General features: G+C 48.4%; 1 protein-coding gene across 2 annotated transcripts in view; it reads right to left on the reverse strand.

Moving 5' to 3' along the window:
- dph6 (diphthamine biosynthesis 6) overlaps positions 1-15,210 on the reverse strand; it is a 54,486-nt gene extending 39,276 nt beyond the window's left edge. For both annotated transcript variants that reach the window (XR_009931394.1, XM_062469874.1), the window contains exons 1-5: positions 15,040-15,210; positions 14,500-14,591; positions 14,021-14,205; positions 3,354-3,427; positions 1,970-2,088 (exon numbers count right to left, since the gene is read on the reverse strand). Coding sequence is in view for 1 of the 2 variants with exons in the window: in XM_062469874.1 (XP_062325858.1) it covers positions 1,970-2,088; positions 3,354-3,427; positions 14,021-14,205; positions 14,500-14,591; positions 15,040-15,062 (493 nt within the window). In the remaining variant the exon portion in view is untranslated. The remainder of the gene's footprint in view (positions 1-1,969; positions 2,089-3,353; positions 3,428-14,020; positions 14,206-14,499; positions 14,592-15,039) is intronic.
- Positions 15,211-18,061: the final 2,851 nt, after the last annotated feature.

The raw sequence follows: 18,061 nt of genomic DNA on the forward strand, positions 1-18,061 counted from the left end.
CCAAGGTATGCCTCTCTCTGTCACCCAATCTCCCCCAAACAGCACAACTCGCTGCTCAGACCTGCTCTCTTCTAAGCTGCAATTATACGAGTAGTGCACCGAGTGCCGACGGCGTCTTGCGGCCTATTCAATTCTCTCCTTTCTAATTACTACCGCCTTAGGACAGGTGAGGAGTAAGGCCCGATAAGATCTTCCCTTTCTACCTGTAGCCAAAACACACAACCTCACACACTAACACACGCGCACGCACACATGCACGCAGGCGCGCATGCACACACACACACACACTATAAAACAGAGATTAGATCCAAACTCTGACACCTGAGGTATTTTTGGCGTTTTTTTTCCCAAATGCAATCTTTCGAACAACTGAGAGAATGTGCTTGGAGCGGAGTATGTTAAGAGGGAGGGAGGGGTCGTAGGGTCAGGCAGAGGAAGGCGCCCGGCCGGTGACTAATGTCTCTGAGCTGAGCCGAGGTGTTCCTGTGTTCCCTGCTGGGGTCATCCACAGACAGCAGTGCAGCTGAGGAGAGAGCAGTGACAGGAACGTTCCTGGGCCAGACACAAAAGAGGCTTTGTGTCGGCCCACCGAATGATGATTGCGGTTTAAAAAGCCCTGCATTAGCATAATTACCTCCTGTGTCTGTCTGTCTGTCGTCTCTCTCTCTTCAGGTTCACCGCGTTCCAACGACGTGGGAGAAAGGACAGAGCGATCGAGGATATCAAAGGGGAAAAGTAACCCAAGACAAATCCACAAGTCAAGAAGCACGGTATTACAGCTTTTCGAGATAAAGAGCCTTTACTCTGATAAAAGAACAAAATAAGAACGCATTTCGGAGAAGGCTGTTAAAAACACAATTGGGTAGATCTTATTTGCATAACACAATAAGGGCCTGGAAATGGGATTCTTAGCATTATCTCTTAAACAAAGGCCAAACCAAACTTTTGAAGTCACTCATTCATCCAACTGTCAGTCTTCAATCACCCAAAAAGTCGAAAATGAGACATTGTCTCTAGTAATGTCGTCTATCAGGTCACTGGGCTCATTCCTGGAATGTGTATTTAATGCTGCTGAGAGACGAGAGCAGAAAAGCCAGTGTCACAACATTCAGCTCTCCGGGTCATCTGTCTCGCTTGGACCCCTTTCAATTGAGTCGTACCCAGGGCGACAACACGCACTTAAGAGCAGGTAAACACCGTCTCCGCCCGTGATCTATGGCTACGCAGAGAAGAGGAGCCACAAGAACCATTTGCGGCATCATTGTCATTCATCACCGGCACCGTCAAAGGGAATCGGGGCCCGTCCGCTGCCAAACAGACACAGGTAGAGCGAACTTCACACTGTGAACTGGGGAGAAAGAATGGGAGGCGAAGAAAGAAGGGGGGAGAAAAGAAACCTCCTCTCCTCTGATTCTGTCACCCGATCCCTCTGTCCTCAGGCCCCAACAACAGCCAGGTAAGATGAACCAGGTGACATGTTAACCTCCTGCCGTGGTGCCGGGCCCGTTTAAAAGCTTAAGAGGAGATGTTCTAGATTGGTCTATGCTTCGGGGACCGTCTGAGGCATGTGGCATCCCAGAATGCAATGCGTGTCGGGCACACAATGGGGGGGGGGGGGGGGGGGGCAGGTTTATTGACAAGAATCATCAACGGGCTGTGTGCAATCACCTGTGAGCCCACCTCCACCGCCCCCACAGACACACACACACATCTCCTTCCCCTACCCCTGCCATCCCTCACCCTTATCTTTTCATTTGGTTGTTCCGCTCCAGTGCTTTCGGCTAAACGCCGCTGCTGAACCACAGACTGATGGTTTGAACTCCTCTCTTTCTCTCCCTCTCTCTCTGGTTATGCCACAATGAGAGGGGCGGTTAGATGGAGGACAATGGGCAGGACTGCTCGCCCGCCGCCCCGGTTGGGGAAAAACAGAGAGAGAGAGAGTCCAAAAAAAAGAGAGAGACAAACCCACCTAAAGCGGCCACTTTGATGAGGAGGGCGTGGAGGTCAGCTGATATCATGTCGGAGAGCAGTGTCTCCTGGTCGCGGCGCCAAAGGAAGGCCAGGGGCTGCAGGCCCAGACGCATGCACCTGGGGGAGCAGGTGAGGAGCGAGGAGGGGGGGGGGGGGGGGGGCGGAGAGAGGGTGGGGATACAGGAAGAAAGAAACCAACAACAAAAAAGGACGAGTGAGACCGACTTCAATCCTTTCCTCGGATCACAACACGGCTTCAAAGTCGGGCGGCCCGGGCTACTTTCACTTCTCGGTGGCTGGCTGCCACGGCAACGAGGCTAGCATGGCACACGTTCACCTGACGGCTGCCAGCGCCCCGGGCGTTTGTCAGGGACAAGAAGGGGGAGGGGGGGGAATTAAAAAGGGGTAATTATCGTAAGACGGCACCGCCTTGTGTTGTGTTTGTCCGTCACACACGGCTGCACACACACCCACCCACCGCTCAGTATGTGTGCAGGTAACTGGAGACGAAACTCTTGGGTTTACATGCCTGATGCTCAGAGAATGCCTGGGGTGTGTGTGTATCTGTGTGTGTGTGACTGTGTGGGTGTGTGTGTGTGTGTGGGGGGGGGGGGTTGGGAAGGAGACAAAGGAAGATTGACAGCTGGATTTGTTCTTAAGCAGAGAGCTCTGTGGTTGTACCAGGAACACCAGACTAGAGAGGCTGCTTCTGGAATGTGTCAGACCACAGTGACAGTCTGAAGAGTTCGAGGAGAGATGGAGAGAGAGACAGACAGACAGACAGACAGACAGAGAAACAGACAGCAAGAGAAAGTTAGAGAGAGACAGACAAAGAAAGAAAGAGAGAAACAGACAGAGAAAGTTAGAGAGAGAGAAACAGACAGAGAAAGTTAGAGAGAGAGAGAGAGAGAGAGAGAGACAGAGAGAGACAGAAAAAGAGTTAGAGATGAAGACAGGTAGAGTTTGATAGAGAGTAAATAATGTAAAACAATAAAATAATGTGTTCATTTACCATATGCTTTTATTTATGCTTTTTTTGAACTTGCAGTCAAATGCTTAAACCACTGTGCTATACCTTATACACTAGGATGAGTCTAACATCACAAAATATGTCGCACCTACTGTGGAATGGCACCATTCACTAAAGACATATCTAACCCACAACTGGCAAAATTGGCCTACATGTCTGACCCCGTCAAGGTCGTGTTCCCCAGGTAGGACAGAGCTTTAACATGAAAACAGGGCTAATGTAAACAGGAGGGAGTAAACAAATCTCAATGTACAGTACAATCCCTATTTCGTATTACAATGTACTTCCTTCTGAGGGCCGCAATGTGCGTCAATGCGGAACGAGGCGTGGTGTGTGTGTGTGGCTGACTTACACATTTTCCACTCGGACCCTCTGATAGTCAGACAGAATGGCTCCCACAGACACGGCCTCCGCGCCCTCCTTTTCCTGGCGGACGAGAGAAGAGAGGACAGGGTGAGGAGGAGAAGAGACCCTCCTCCAGGAAACTCGGTGGTAGGCCGCGTTTCCCTTCCCATGACATACGCGTGTGGTAACAAGAGCACGCACGCATGTACGCACACAGACACACACAGTGGTAGGGATGTTTACTCTACGGTGCTGTCCAGGTCTTCCTGGTCCAGCCCACATCCCCCTCGAGGCATCAGCGGGACCCGGCCGACCACCGAAAGAATACATTCAATAAAAATGCGTACAACTCCAGAACCTGTCTATCACTGTCTGTCTGGACTGGTATCTGTGTGTGTGTGTGTGTGGTGTAACAAAACCAATACTGATCAGATCACATTAATATTACAGGGAACAATCCCCCCCCCCCCTCATGCCCCATCCAGAGCGAAACTGGGATACACAGCTGGACACACACACACACACACAGCTCCATTAGAACATTACATGGGTGGTAATTTGAATGACAGGCCAGTGCTGAGGCAGAGGAGAGATGCACAAGTTAGCCAGTAAATTACCTTGTAGCCATTATCAATTTCCCAGGCTACTGGTCCTTAAGATAACCCCCATTCCCTTCCCCCTTCTCCGATTCCCCCCGTGGTCCTGCCTGCAATTTCTCTCTGCCTGATAAACATGCTGATTAAAGAGAACGGCGTGTAAAACCTTTGATACTCTCCTAAATGAAATCCATGCCCAGCCTCAGGCCGTGACGCTTCCCGCACCACATAGCGCTCCAAGCAGACATGCCAGCTAATCAGATAAAGAATATATACAGTCTCGGTATGTGTGTGTGTATGTGTGTGTAAAAGGACAAGAGAGACACGCAGCAGGCCGGAGGCAGAGTATGGGAACAGGGAGAGAGAGAAAGAGAAAAGGAGAGACGAAGAGACGATGTGAGCGCACACGTGCACGTATATTCACATTCACACACGCACACATATACTGTCGCTGGTTGTAAAAAACAGTTTGATGAGGTAAAAACACTTTATTTTGAAGGGATTTCAGTGTGTTAACTGGGAAGAATTACTTTGCTGTATTGGTATGGACATAACTTCAGTTGACTGTGATGCTGTGTGACAGTAATGAGGCCAGACTGATCAGAGCTCTCCACAGAGCACGGAAGGGCTCGAGGCACAGTCAGGCAAGGCAGGGTAGGTGGGGTAGGGCTGGGTGGGGGGTTGGGGGGGGGGGGGTGCACCACTATGATACTGCCATAACCTTTCTCTGAAAATTCTGTCAGTTTCTGTGGAGCAAATCAGAAATGAGCCAGAGAAAGAGAGAGTGACAGAGAGAGCGAGAGGCAAAGAGAGAGAGACAGAGAAAAGGAGAATATTAAAGAAAAAGAATGAGAGAGAGGAGGAACATGAAAGAAGTCCAATGTTTAAATGGCATATGAGCATGAACAAACCCGCTGAGTCGCTCAGCTCCAAACGCAGCAGGCCCTGACAGATCAACAACAACAACCACAGATAATTCATCCTCTACTTTCTTTCTCCTTCAACCTCGCTCCATGTCTCTATCTTCTCTCTCCTACTCCATGTCTCTATCTTCTCTCTCCTACTCCAGTGTCCACCTTCTCTCTCCTTCTCCTACCTCTCTCACGGTCCATTGGGGAGTTGGAGGCAGAGTAACTATACTCTGCTTGGCCGTCAGAGGGTTGAATCAGCCAGGACCAATGCAATGGTAGCTCCTCTGCCCTGGTCTCTCTCTCGGAGTCTCACCACAGTCTCAAACTCTTTCCCAGACAATAAGAAGCCGCCGGTCTTCCAGTCCTCCTCAGAACTGCGTTCTCACATCCCTCTCAGCACTAAAAGCCAAACTCTGGCTCCCAGACCATCAGGCAAACAGCATCACTGTGAAGCTTTTCTTGAACGTTGTTATTTTTGGGTGCCTCTTTTGTTTTTGATGCCGTTAAAGCCGAACCGGGAGACGGGGCTGGAACGAGAGCGTGCTAGCTCTGCTCGGGGCCGAACAAAACCACTTGGATTTCCCAAATTCTAGACATATTTTGTCCTCTGCAGTGGAAAAGACGGGAGGGATCCCCACGGGAGGGGAAACGGGTGGGAATGGATGAATCTGGAAGAAACAAACCTGTAAGAGCGTTCTGTGTATCTTAACAGCGCTATAAAAACACAGACTTTGATTTGGTTCTGCTTGAAATATTTATCCAAATGTTTTATCGTTGGATAATATCGGCGAGGCAGTTTGTGAAGTGCTATGTCGGATAAAACACTTTATGAGTGATATCTGGCCAAACAGTGTTTTGATAGAGTTTCAGCAGGGGCCATGGGGAGAGGTGCTTCGATAATGATCATATAAATCACAGCAGAGGTCACTGGGACTTCCTGAATCCCACAATGCACCTCTCCCTCCATCCATGACCGTCGTCCGGGGTTAACGTGGAGATCCTAGACAAGCCTAACACCTCCCCACCCCCTGGCGATGTTCCAAGGTCAGCTCGCTGATTGTAACCCGTGATGATCCCAGTTCACATTAGGAGTTGCCAGACTGATCCAGGATCTGGGCCCTCAGGTTAACTATTCCTCCCTGAGCTCGACTTCTGGCACATGGAAGGACCCCAAGGAGCCCCCATCATAGGTAGACTAAACAAAAGGGGTCCATTAACGAGGATCTGAAGCCCCCCACCCCTCCGCAGGCTCTCTGGCCCCCGAGTCATGTCCATCAGGGCACTTAGCCCCATGCAGTCATTAACTTCTGTTACTAATTGTCAAATTCATTAAGGCAGCCCTCCCCTTGCCTTCTGTGCTGTGAACGGATGGAAGGCCTGGGATGAATGATGAAGATGTTGCAGCTGGCCAGGTTAAGGCTGGCAGACATGTTCCAAGACCACAAAGGGGCCATTAGGCTCTCTTTCAAGTTAGCAAGTATGTGTGTGTGTGTGTGTGTGACTCTGTAATTATACATCTTGGTTTAGGACCCTCTGAGGTCATTGTGCCCGGATCATGGACACTGACAGACGCGGCTTTTTCGCGGATTGATGATAACGACATTGAAACATCCTGAGGTCTTTGTTTATCGATGCAGGTGAAAACGAGTGGAAGAGGCTCATATCGACACATGCGCCGTTCTGTTTACGTGCTCCTGTACCTACTAACCCCCGCACACACACACACACCGTGTAGATAGTCTAGCATGAACAGTCAATGCAGAAGGGCTGGAAATTAATTTAAGTGCCTCGAATGACGGTTTCCTGAAGGGCATCGGGAGACCAAAACACACACAAACGCACACACACACTCTACTGCATCATTGTGTCCTCACTGTCATACCAGCACTATACACCCCCCCCCCCCCCCCCTCACACACACACACACACCTCCCCTGATCCCCTCCCGCCTCATGTATCCATGGGAGAACCAGTGGACAGGACATGACTCTAATGGACCCTCCATTACTTTGGCACGCAGTAATGTAATAGGATTGTCCTGTTCTGCTACATGGGGGCCGGGGGAGGGGGGGTCGGAATCACACAGAGAAGGAAGAGGGGGGGGGGGGTCTAGGGGCCAACATACAGGGGTTTCATATAATTGGGAACCAGTCCAGGGGCGTGTTAGGGGCGTGTTAGGAGGCATGTTCAGACACCTTGAACATCTTCTCGTGACAGGTGCCCTTCAGAGAGGGGAGGAGGAAGCTGGCTCGCGGCTTTTCGATGTGCTGTCTATTTGTTTATTTACCGGTATGTTCGCCCGGTTCCCAATCCCAAATCTCACACAGACAGAGCTGCTTCGACCGTTAATAGTTCCTCTACGGTCACGCAGTTCACAGTACCAGACACTTCTTCATTTAACCACTTCCAGCTGCTTGTACGCCTACATACACAGTTTCACGGCAACTTTAACAAATACGCCGCAACAACTTGGCGCGCACGCTCCGCTGAGTCGTTTTCGTGAAACAAACTCCCTTCTAAAAACCTCCGTCGAGTGCTTTCAAAGCCCTCGCCCCCTGTGGGAGTGAGGCGGTCGGCGTGACGCAGCTGCTGAAAGACGCTCTCTCCTTCCTTTGTGCCGCAGCCGGGAAGGCGGGACGGCGGGACTCACCACACGTCACGCCTCCACGGGAGAGAGGGAGAGGGAGAGAGAGAGAGAGAGAGAGAGAGAGAGAGAGAGAGAGAGAGAGAGGAGCAGGAACGACAAACAGGGGAACCGTCCGGGACCGCTCCCTGGGCCGCTGCAGGACATGGTGACTCAGAAAGGGAGGGATGGAGAGTGAGAGAGAGACAGAAATCTGGGCCTCGTCCGCGGGGGCCTGCTTGCAGGTGCAGACGGGCCGGGTCGTGGAGGATGTGACACGGTCCATTGTCTCATCGCTGTGGTGAGTGACGCCTGGCTATCACTGGCACCCACAGGCCCAGTCAGGAGGAAGACAGGGACAGAGCGAGGGAGGGGGACGGAGAGAGAGAGCGGCAGAGGAAGAGACGGAGGGAGGCAGGGAGCGGAAGAGAGGTTGAAAGAGAGGGAGAAGAGAGAAAGAGCGAGGGAGGGAAGGACAGAGACAAACAGAGAGAGAGAGAGACAGAGAGAGAGAGGGGGGGGGTGTAGAGGAAGACAGATGAAGGGAGAGGGAGAAAGAGAGAAACTGTCAACACTTCCTCATGGAGTACCGTGGTGTTTGGACTGGAGACAGAGAAGAGCTGTTTTAGGGGTGTTTCAGCTTGTTTCTGTTCAGTCGTCTAGCCTGAAGTGCGCACACACACACACACAGTCTGCGGACTGTGATTCATTTACAGTGACAGAGCTGTTTTCACCAATAGAGCCTGTGCATAAATATGCCAGGGCTCACAGCTGGAACACGTAGAAATTCATCATGGTTAAAAAGTAGAGAGATTAACGTTTCCTGGGTTTCCTCAACGATATATGGGGCCGGGTAAATAGAGGCTTATGCAGACGTCAGCTGGGTGGGGGTGGAGTGGTGAAGGGGAGGATGGAGGGGGGGAAGGATGGAGGAGGGGAGGTAGGGAGGGAGGTAGGGAGGGCCCAGGCTTCAGCCGGGCCAGGGAGGCCGTCCTCAGCCAACGGGCCCAGACACCTCCCTGCTGGGGAGGAAGTACTGTGGCAGGGAGTCTGGAGAGACTCTTTCTCCATGGATCTGTTGAATTAAGACGACACTTTCATCCACCGCAGCGTAGAGGGGGGGGGGGCATTTGAACCTGATATTATGCCCTCATGTTCAATCAAAATTGTCTGAATCAAGAAACATTGGAACTCGACGTGAGTGGTTTTACCCACAGCCTCTTACAAGCCAGACAATTAATTAGGCTGGTTGGGTATTCCCACAACCTCTGGAGAGAGTCTGTTCAGGTCACAGGCGTATGGGGAGGACATAGCCCTACTTAAAAACAAACATCAGAGTTTTTCCATAGTGCGCTGAGTAAAACCTTAATCCCTGCTCTGTCACTGTGGCATTCCCAGCTGGCTGGAGTGTTTCGAGAGTTGCTCAGACAGGAAAGAATCTCAGGGCACCACAGAATAACACACAACAGGAGCGGAGTTGTCACTTTTCGCAGAATTCGATGGGAAACAGGGTCTCTCTCTTTCTCTGTCCATCTCTCTTTCACGCTCTCGGTCTCTCTCTCCTTCTCTCTCTCTCTCAAGCCAAGAACACTTTCAGATGGCTTCCTGGTGAGATCGTCCAGTCAGGAGCGAGATAGAGAGATAGAAATACAGATAGAGAGAGCAAAACAGAGAGAGCCAAAGATACAGAGCCAGAGACGCAGAGAGTGAGAGAAAAACAGGGGGAGGGGGGCATGGCGCTGGTTTTACACTCTCCCTCTCTCCACTCCAGACTCCAGACAGTGTTTTTCTTCGACCGGTTATGGCTTTAGCTGCAGGAGGTGATGGGGCCCGCCACAAATATTTCTCTCTGGGAATGCTTTGCAAAACAAACATAAAAGTTTTTTTGGGGGGATGGGGGTGAGTTGAGTGAGAGCAATCTCTTACCCAAAGTGTCAGACACAGGACAGACAGTCGACTATAAAAAGGTGAACGACTTCTTCACTGAGCAGAGCTCTCTGAGCTCTAAGCAGTTGTTCAGTGCTTTCACGACAGACCCAACTCTCTCCTCTCACTTCCTGCAAGGTGGCTGAGAGCAACAAAGTAGTCCTGCGACTATTCTTGGACAGATTCACTTTAAAACATGAAGGGTAATAATTAGACAAGAGCTTGGGAAGATACCATCCGCCAGTTACATTTTTGACTTCCCCTCGTGGTCTGAAAGAAAACATTAGCTAGAGCTAGCTAGCTCAGCCCGATGAGATGCAAATGACTCAGACACAACACAGACACACGCACACAAACATTCACAGACACAAGCACCCATATATTCATACAATACAGTATGGGCTTGTTTCACAAATGCACACGCACACACACACACCCCACACATTCTCTCTATGGGAATAATGTTTCAGCAGGCAGTGTTAGTGGCTCATGCCCTTGGCAAGCTCAGATAAGGCTATCTGTTTCCATCATCACTAAACAAGATTGAGCAAAGTACATTAAGCAGAAAAATACAAACAAATTACAAAGGCTTCAGGCTAGGGCTCTTTATCTCGTGTTTGTGGGGACTGTTCGGGTCTGTCGGTCGAAGCAAGGGAGGGAGGGAGGGAAGGAGGGAGAGGGAAATGGGCCTGTGTCTAATAGATCCTGTCCCGCCACTTCCACACAGCCAGAGAACAATACTGGCGGACATTATCTCAGCCGTAATGCTATCCTTCCTCGTGTGCAAAACAAGCCGCAATCTCGCCCCACTGCCTCTGTGTCCACCGACACAAATATGACCTGTCCCGAGGAAAGGACAACAATGGCTATCACACACACACACGCAAACAAACTGAGGGCCGGGCGAACTGAAGGAAGCTACGCTAGCTCCTTTATCAGGAAGCTGCTACACGACCTAACGATTCGCTGGTTATGGAGTTCTCTTCCATAATATTTCCTGAAAACATTTCCGAGGCGCATCGTCTAGTTTGTTGCTGTAGCAACGCAAGAAAACAACAAGGGAGCGAAACATCTTAAGCTACAGCAAACAGGTACATCAGGCTCCCATTAGCCAGCTTATTGATCTAAATCGGCTAGCCTAAACCCCTTGTTGTGACCTCTCAGGTCATGATTTATGTATAAGCAGCTTTTAAAAAAAGAAATCCATGTCCTTTCGAGGCACAATGCGCACGAGTGTCTAGGGCCGAAACATGCCGGTAACCAGAGAAGGAAGAGGGGTGTTAAATACCCTCCCCCCCATCGGCCCCAGCCCTCTCTGGCATCACACCGCTGTGGATAGGCGGTTCTGTAACACCTCAGACCCACAGTGCACTCCTCCCACCTGCCCTGCTCCCATCCCTCACTCCCTCCCTCTGTTCATCTCCTTCTCTCTCTTCTCCCTCTCCAGTCTTCTACCCTCACAGCGGGGGCACCAGCAGCCAGGCACCTGCTGCCGCCGCACCACCTCTCAGAAGGCACCGGGATAAAAGTGGGCTGTGACAACACAGCAATGAGCCAAGTGTCAAGTTGTTACTAATTGGGTCTCTCATAAGAATATATGATATAATCTCTTATCATTTTTATTAAATGGAGCAGGTCTGTCTGGGCAGATCAGGTCAAAGGTTGCAGGGTGGTTATACAGTCTTTAATAGTGTGTTAAATCGAGTCAATAATTAAAGTAATATTTCCCACTACACATGTACAGTACATTAATGCTGTCCTAAGTAGGATAGAACTGTCATCTGATCTAATCTGTTGCTCTTCTGGAACATTCTGACAGGGCATTCTGATGATAAAAGATGAGGGGAAAGCTTGAAGTACAAGAGGATGCTTCCAGCCCAGAGTGTGGACAGCCCACAGACAGACCTGTTATCATGTAACTCAGGCCCTCTGTGACCTGACCTTCAAAAGAGAGGACACACACACACGCAGCTATATGCACACGCACTTACACAAACGCGCACACACACACACAGACACACACGCACACACACACAGGGTCACGGGGCATAAAGGGCCAGTGTGTCAGGTCAGAGCCGGAGAACGAGGGATGAAGGACTTGAGGGATGTGAGATGACTAATCTAAACCTCAGTGTGGGCCTGCAGGGAGCCAGGGGTGACTGACACTGTGGATCTCAATCACAGCACACACACACACACACACACGGCAGCAGCAGACTGAACATGTAGAGCTACACACACCAGGAGTGAAAGAGAACAGGACGAGGAGGACCGGTTCAATCTGACACGAAGAGACAAACCTCCAACTGAAATAGATATAGAGGGAGGGAGAGCTCATCCTCGCCCCGTTGTGAAAACAGTTATTTCTCCCCCTCAAAGAGCGGGTTCAGAGATCAGGGCGGCGTGGTGGGACAGGCTGGGCCTGGAGTGGCTCGCCTCTCTCTCAGGTTACTCACATCAAAGACTGGGAGCCAAACCCAGCCAGCCAAGAGAGGAGAGACAGGGATGGGGGGGGGGGGGGGGGGGGTTGGCTATGGAGGGAGGAACCGTCAAATTTGGGAATTTTCAGTTCTCAGTTGACAATGGGACCGAAAACGATCCCGTCTTTTGATTCTGAATAGAACTGAACCTTCTTTGAGACAGCGGGGGTAAGGGATGGCCAGGTCTGGTCAGGCAGTGCCTGTGAGCGGCCCATAGGTGGCACTGTTGGCTCACGTTTACGAGCTGACTCCAGTGAGAAGGCAGGGAGAATATCCACACCAACTCATCAAGAGTTGGGAGAAGAAAAAGTCTTTCATCTACGTGTCATCTGCCAAATGTAATTTTATAACTTCTAATTAATTCAAACTGCTAGGGTGAATCTTTCAAAATATCACACTTCCCAAACAGAACACATTTTTGATGCTAAAACTGTTCTTTTCCTGTGTGAATGACTTAACAACTAATTATCTGAAGAAGGCTTTTTTCCCCTCCTCTTCTGTCCAACACCATCAAATCAAGCAGCAAACCTGGGGTGGAGAAAACTTGAGACTTGAATAAACTGGTTCTTCAGGAGAAACAAGCGATAAAAAGCCCTACCATACAGAACTGATGGCCGGCACTGTACATTTCAAGTGAATGTGAAACACTGACAATACAGTCAAAAGTAAACTTATTTCCAACAAGCACCTACAGCACTTTGATTAATCTCAGCAAAATGTCACATATAACAAACAAAAACATCACACCACAGCGATTAATAAGGAAACTCACAAAAAGCATAAAGCAAGGAGTGGAGGGTGTTGATTTTGACTACAAAAGAATTACAAAACAATACAAGAAGACTTTTGGTGTTTTCTACGTTTGTCCCTGTAGATTGGTAAAAGGAGGTGGGGGAGGAATCATTGTTTACTGAGCAGGCCTGTTCCCTCTGCTGCGGCAGTGTGAGAGGTAAACACATCGAGGACTGGCTGTCTGCTGGCCCTGGGGAGGCCCCCTGGGAGACCCCCTACACTAACCTGTGGCCCTGCTGAGGTCAGGGGTCACCCCAGAAGTGCCCTGGAAATGGGAAATTAGCTGAACCTAGCAATCACAGAGCTGGAGCTGCCTATAGAGAGAGGAGTGTGCCTCTGTGTATATGTTTGTGAGTGTGTAAGTGTGTGAAAAAGGGCGAGAGAGAGGGAGAGGGGGGAGAGAGAGAGAGAGAGAGAGAGAGAGAGAGAGAGAGAGAGAGAGAGAGAGAGAGAGAGAGAGAGAGAGAGAGAGAGAGAGAGAGAGAGAAAGAAAGAAATGGAGGGAAAGAACTGGACACCAGAAAGGAATATTGAGACGAAAAACGAAAAAGAGAGATAGCAAAATGCCCTGAGGCAGGTTCACTGGCCCTTCACTCTCATGCAGTGTGTGTGTGTATGTGTGTTTGTGGAAATAGAAAGGCCAAGTCCGGCCCAGCACTGGATGAACATATCTCCATGCAGACCTACAGGGAAAACACTTTCCTCTTCCTGTTTACACCGTCAGGCCATCTCTGTCCCAACACAACCTCCTACACCCCCCCCCCCCACCCCCTCCTAGCCTTCTATTTAATTCTGATGCTGCTAGCCTTTGGAGTGTAACTGGGAAGGATAGGTGCTAGGCTGGATCGCTCCACCAGCACTCATTCACCTGTATGCTCTGACAGTGGGAGAGAGGGCTCCTCCTGAAGTGTTTGTCCAGGTAGCACTGCCCTGGCTCGAGGCGGTGGAACGGGTGCTACCAGGTGGGTGTTAAACACACATGCAACCATGACTAACGCCTGCCAGACTCGCTTCGGGCACCACCACCGGCCTCATCCATTATTCGGTGCCAAATTAATATTTTCTCACCACCCTGGAAATGTAGTTTTTTTTGTGGTGTGTTTTTTGGGTGAAATATCGATGACATTTTGGAGTCAGACAGAGGCTCAGAACTCAGGCAGCAATGCCAACACATAATCGTCATGTTTTCATTCAGCGGACGCTTTTTTCCATACATTAAAATGGGGATTCAAACGTGCAACCGATGGACATGCGGTCAAAGGCTCGAACCACAGAGCGAAACCTACCCCCCCCCCCCCCCGTATCCCATCGTAACCACAGCGAGCCTGTATAGAGCAGACAGGCACCTTGACCGTGAGCAGCAGCTGATAGAGGTCCTCCACCTCGTCCCCCTCTGTCTCCCTGTAGTCCCTGCCCGTGTTCAGGCTGGCCCCCCGGATGGTGCGTCTGTACAGGGGCAGCTCCATGGCCTCCGCGTACAGGTCTATGGCCTGGTGACCAACCGTCTGGTACATGTAGCTGTCCAGCTCATCTGCAAAACATGGGCGGGGGACAAATACAAATCCCGTCAAATAGAATCAGAACAGGTTATAGTTTTGTGGAATAGGGAAGAATAAAATAGTAAATAATGGAACAGAAATAGAAACCGAAACGTGTCACTTCCTGTCCTGTCTGTGGACTATAAATCTTAGGGGGGGTGCACAGTGATTCTGCAGCTGAAGAACAGTCTGCCCCCCCATGGGGTATCTTGCAGCTGCTGAGTCTATATAGGGCAGACTAGATTGATAATGTAGTGTGCAGGGAGGCAATGTGGGTCCAGGCTCACCTGTGTTGGCTGGGCGCAGGTTGGCCAGAGCTACGATCCTGTGTCCTGCATCAACACACTGCATCATGTTGTAGCAGCTGTCTTTGCCCCCACTGTAACACCATAGGACATGGCCCATTGAGGCTAATGTTATCACCACACAGGACCAGGCTACACAGACATGCGGATAGTCTTCCATTAGGCTACTGCTTTTAGTGTGTCACTGTATGGGGAGTGAACTACTGGACTATGTGTATATTTTTCTCTTCAGTACTGGACTATAGTAGAAAACACTAGGTCTTATTCTCCATCATTTCATGAGGTACTACAGTCTCTCACTGCTCTAGAAATCTTGGCAGCACACAGCAAGATAACAAAATATTGACATGTATTCAACAGAACGTATTCGGCAAGTAAACTGTTAGAATACAGTTTCAAAATACAAACACATATATAAAAACCTAGGTGGAAGAATGAACACTGATTGTGCAGTGTCTCTGTGCTGTTAGCTACCTTGCTACTCAGAGCAATGAATGAGAATGAATGCATTTAGCTAGCTACCTTATCAACGCGACCACTTTCATTTTACAAAAGCACTTCCGCGGTTTATACAGAAACAGGAGTGAGATACTGTGAAATAATGTTATTCCGATAGTATTGCTGAATGTCTAGTTAGCATAGCAACCAGTAACAACAACACCAGCATGTACACAACAACACGTGAAATTTACTTCCTGGTTGGAGAGGACCCTTTAAAACGAGGTAACCTACACAGTGCCTGATAATAATAAAAAAAACGCACTGAAAGGGAAGGGTTCTGTGGGAAGTAGCTTTTTGAGCTTTTCATACATCGAGGAACTCCAAATGGTACTTTTGTATTGTAATTGTACAAAAAGTAGAGTTACAGAAATATATATTGGAGGAACAAGCTTTCATCAGGAACGTTTCGGATGGTATCAGTGGCAGTTTGTTGTGTTGTTGTGATGTTCCTGAACTTTTATGTTTTGTCCCTGCCTATGTCAATAAGATGTAAAAGTCCAATTCCACTCTTGGATTAATAAAGACTACTATATTTTACGGTTTCTACTGTAGATAGTGTAATCGTGATCTATTTGCGTCTATTGTTAAGATTTAATATTTAGAAGTTTAATTCTAAATAATTAACAGTCTGCTTTTATTGAATGTGATTTGTGGAGGAGATATGTGGAGTAAACATCCTGACGCCTGTCGTTGTGCATCTAAGACATTTGACTGCTTTTAGTGCGTTCATAATCAATTGATTATCAGCCTAACAATTATCAATGTTTCATTTGACTGAGAGCACTAATTCTAATTCAAATGGTAGTCTAGAAAAAAAGCTTTTCTTTTATTCTATCAAATGAGTGGTAGCAGTAGAGACAGACCACTAGTCCATGTTATGCTAGGCCTATTCACACAGGTTGTGTTCTTTTTTTTCCTGTGAGGGAGCACCACAGCTCAGAGGAAAGCCTTTGAAGCTCTTTCTGCTGTCTGTTGTTGTGCCAGAGCAGAATAATTGCACAGCCTTTGTGTGCCTCCCTCACCTTCTGCCCCTAAGCAGGCCAAAGGCAAGCGGATTTGTCTGAATGTACACAATTGAGATAGACGTCTCCTCAATCCACTGCTTTTTGGTGTTTTCCTCTCCCTTGTTTTGTTTTAGTTTGGGCCTTTTGAAATGTGGCAAAACTTCACACCCAAGGATGAGCATGGTTCACCTTTAAAAGAGTTCCATCCCAACCCTGAGAGAGTGGAGCCCGACGCAGAGATCAAGAGGACAGTGGAATCTACTGCACTACTGCTACCTGCCTGCCTGCCTGCACAGTCATCTATTGTACTGTGATCTACAGCAATTTACTGTAGTTGCCAGTGTAATATGGTGTGTGCTTTACATTCATTTAAAACGTATATCGGTTTCAGTTGACTACAGTGTCCCCTATAGAGATCCATGTAAAGCTGTTGTGAATATTGATGTGTGTCACTTTGTTCCTGACTATGTTCAACATCAGCCTCACAATATGCCAGTGTTGAAAAGATTAGCACATACCTGATAAAGCTAAATACATTTGGGTTTTTACTATTGCAATCCATCCTCATCCACTTCCCAGTCTTTCTGATATCCCTGTGTCTCGAGGGGTTCTACCAAGCTCAGAGTCATCTCTCTATTCTTTCATCTATTGTTCTTACTGGAAGGAAAATTACTGAACTGTTTCAGCTGTTGGTGTGGTCATTGAACATGCAAATTTCATATTTGAAAAATGGTCTTGATTTGGAAAGGGAACTTCCCAATAGGTCTGTTCTTCACTTTGGCCAAACCGGAAATTTATAGGCAAATTTTTCAATTTCAGTTATGATAATTCTTCTTCACGGCGGCATTGCCTCCGGTCACTACCATTATGGTGGTGACCCAATGCAAATGACCTCACTTAACAGCTTTAGTTTATGAAGTAGTTTATTATTTGGACATATTAATAAAAAAGTGTGTTGTTCTGTTTTTTGTTTTATTTGCAGCACCACTCGACCGGCGTAAAAGAGGTTTTTATATCCGTTTTGTTGGCGCAAGAGGGGATAAAAAGTGTTGATGGATAGGGCAGCCGAGACACAGGCGATGACGTGAATATGAGACGCATAAATATGAAAGCAAGGCGGCGGAAATGGAATGGCACCCTTGGCCTTTTCTTAAAGTAGTATGTGCATATGACAGATGATTTACACAGATACACAAACAAATTCTTTTGTCGCCACAAGGACACAAAACTTTTGGCGTAATGAGAAAGTGAGGCCTGAAATCACGGGTCGATAAAGTGAGTGTCAGGACAGCCAAGGTTGCGTATCCAAGGGCCCTGAATACAAAACACAGCTCCAGTTGTAACCCCTTTATAGTGCTGGACCAATGTAAACAATATGGTACCTTTTTAATTATTTATATGTCCATGATTTCCATCGGTGTATAAATCAGTATTTCAACTTAATCTTAATTAAATGAGAGTAAGATGACATTCAAACTGGTGCTTTGCTTGGTTTTGGTCACTAAAGTGTAAAAGGGAGAATGTTTTCATGTTTTCTATTATGTCCAATAGACATAGTTTCCATGTCATTAGGATTAGGAACGTATTATGGTATATTATGCCTCTGAATGTACTGGTCTCTATGAAGACATCTCTCTGCTTAAGATCAAGCCACTCTACAATGATGTTTCTGACTTTCTGTGAAACCACAATTTGGATTTCAATTCATCACAAGGCCACGAACATAAAGCAGATACCACGTGTGATTCGCTGCCAAATCAAGCCTGTTGTATTCCTCCCTGTCCATTACACCTGGTGTGTCTGTTTCATCTCTCTCTCTCTCTTTTTCCCCACTCTCTCTCTCTCTCTCTCTCTCTCTCTCTCTCTCTCTCTCTCTCTCTCTCTCTCTCTCTCTCTCTCTCTCTCTCTCTCTCTCTCTCTCACACACTTCCTTTCGTTTCTTTCTCCCCCCTCTCTCTTTCTCCTTTCTCCCTCCCTGTGCAGGTTTCTCTCAGGCCTGTCAGTGTCCACAGCCGTCCAATCACAGACAGCGCATTTAA

Source organism: Osmerus eperlanus, chromosome 9 (assembly GCF_963692335.1).
Source record: "Osmerus eperlanus chromosome 9, fOsmEpe2.1, whole genome shotgun sequence".
NCBI classification, from domain to species: domain Eukaryota; kingdom Metazoa; phylum Chordata; class Actinopteri; order Osmeriformes; family Osmeridae; genus Osmerus; species Osmerus eperlanus.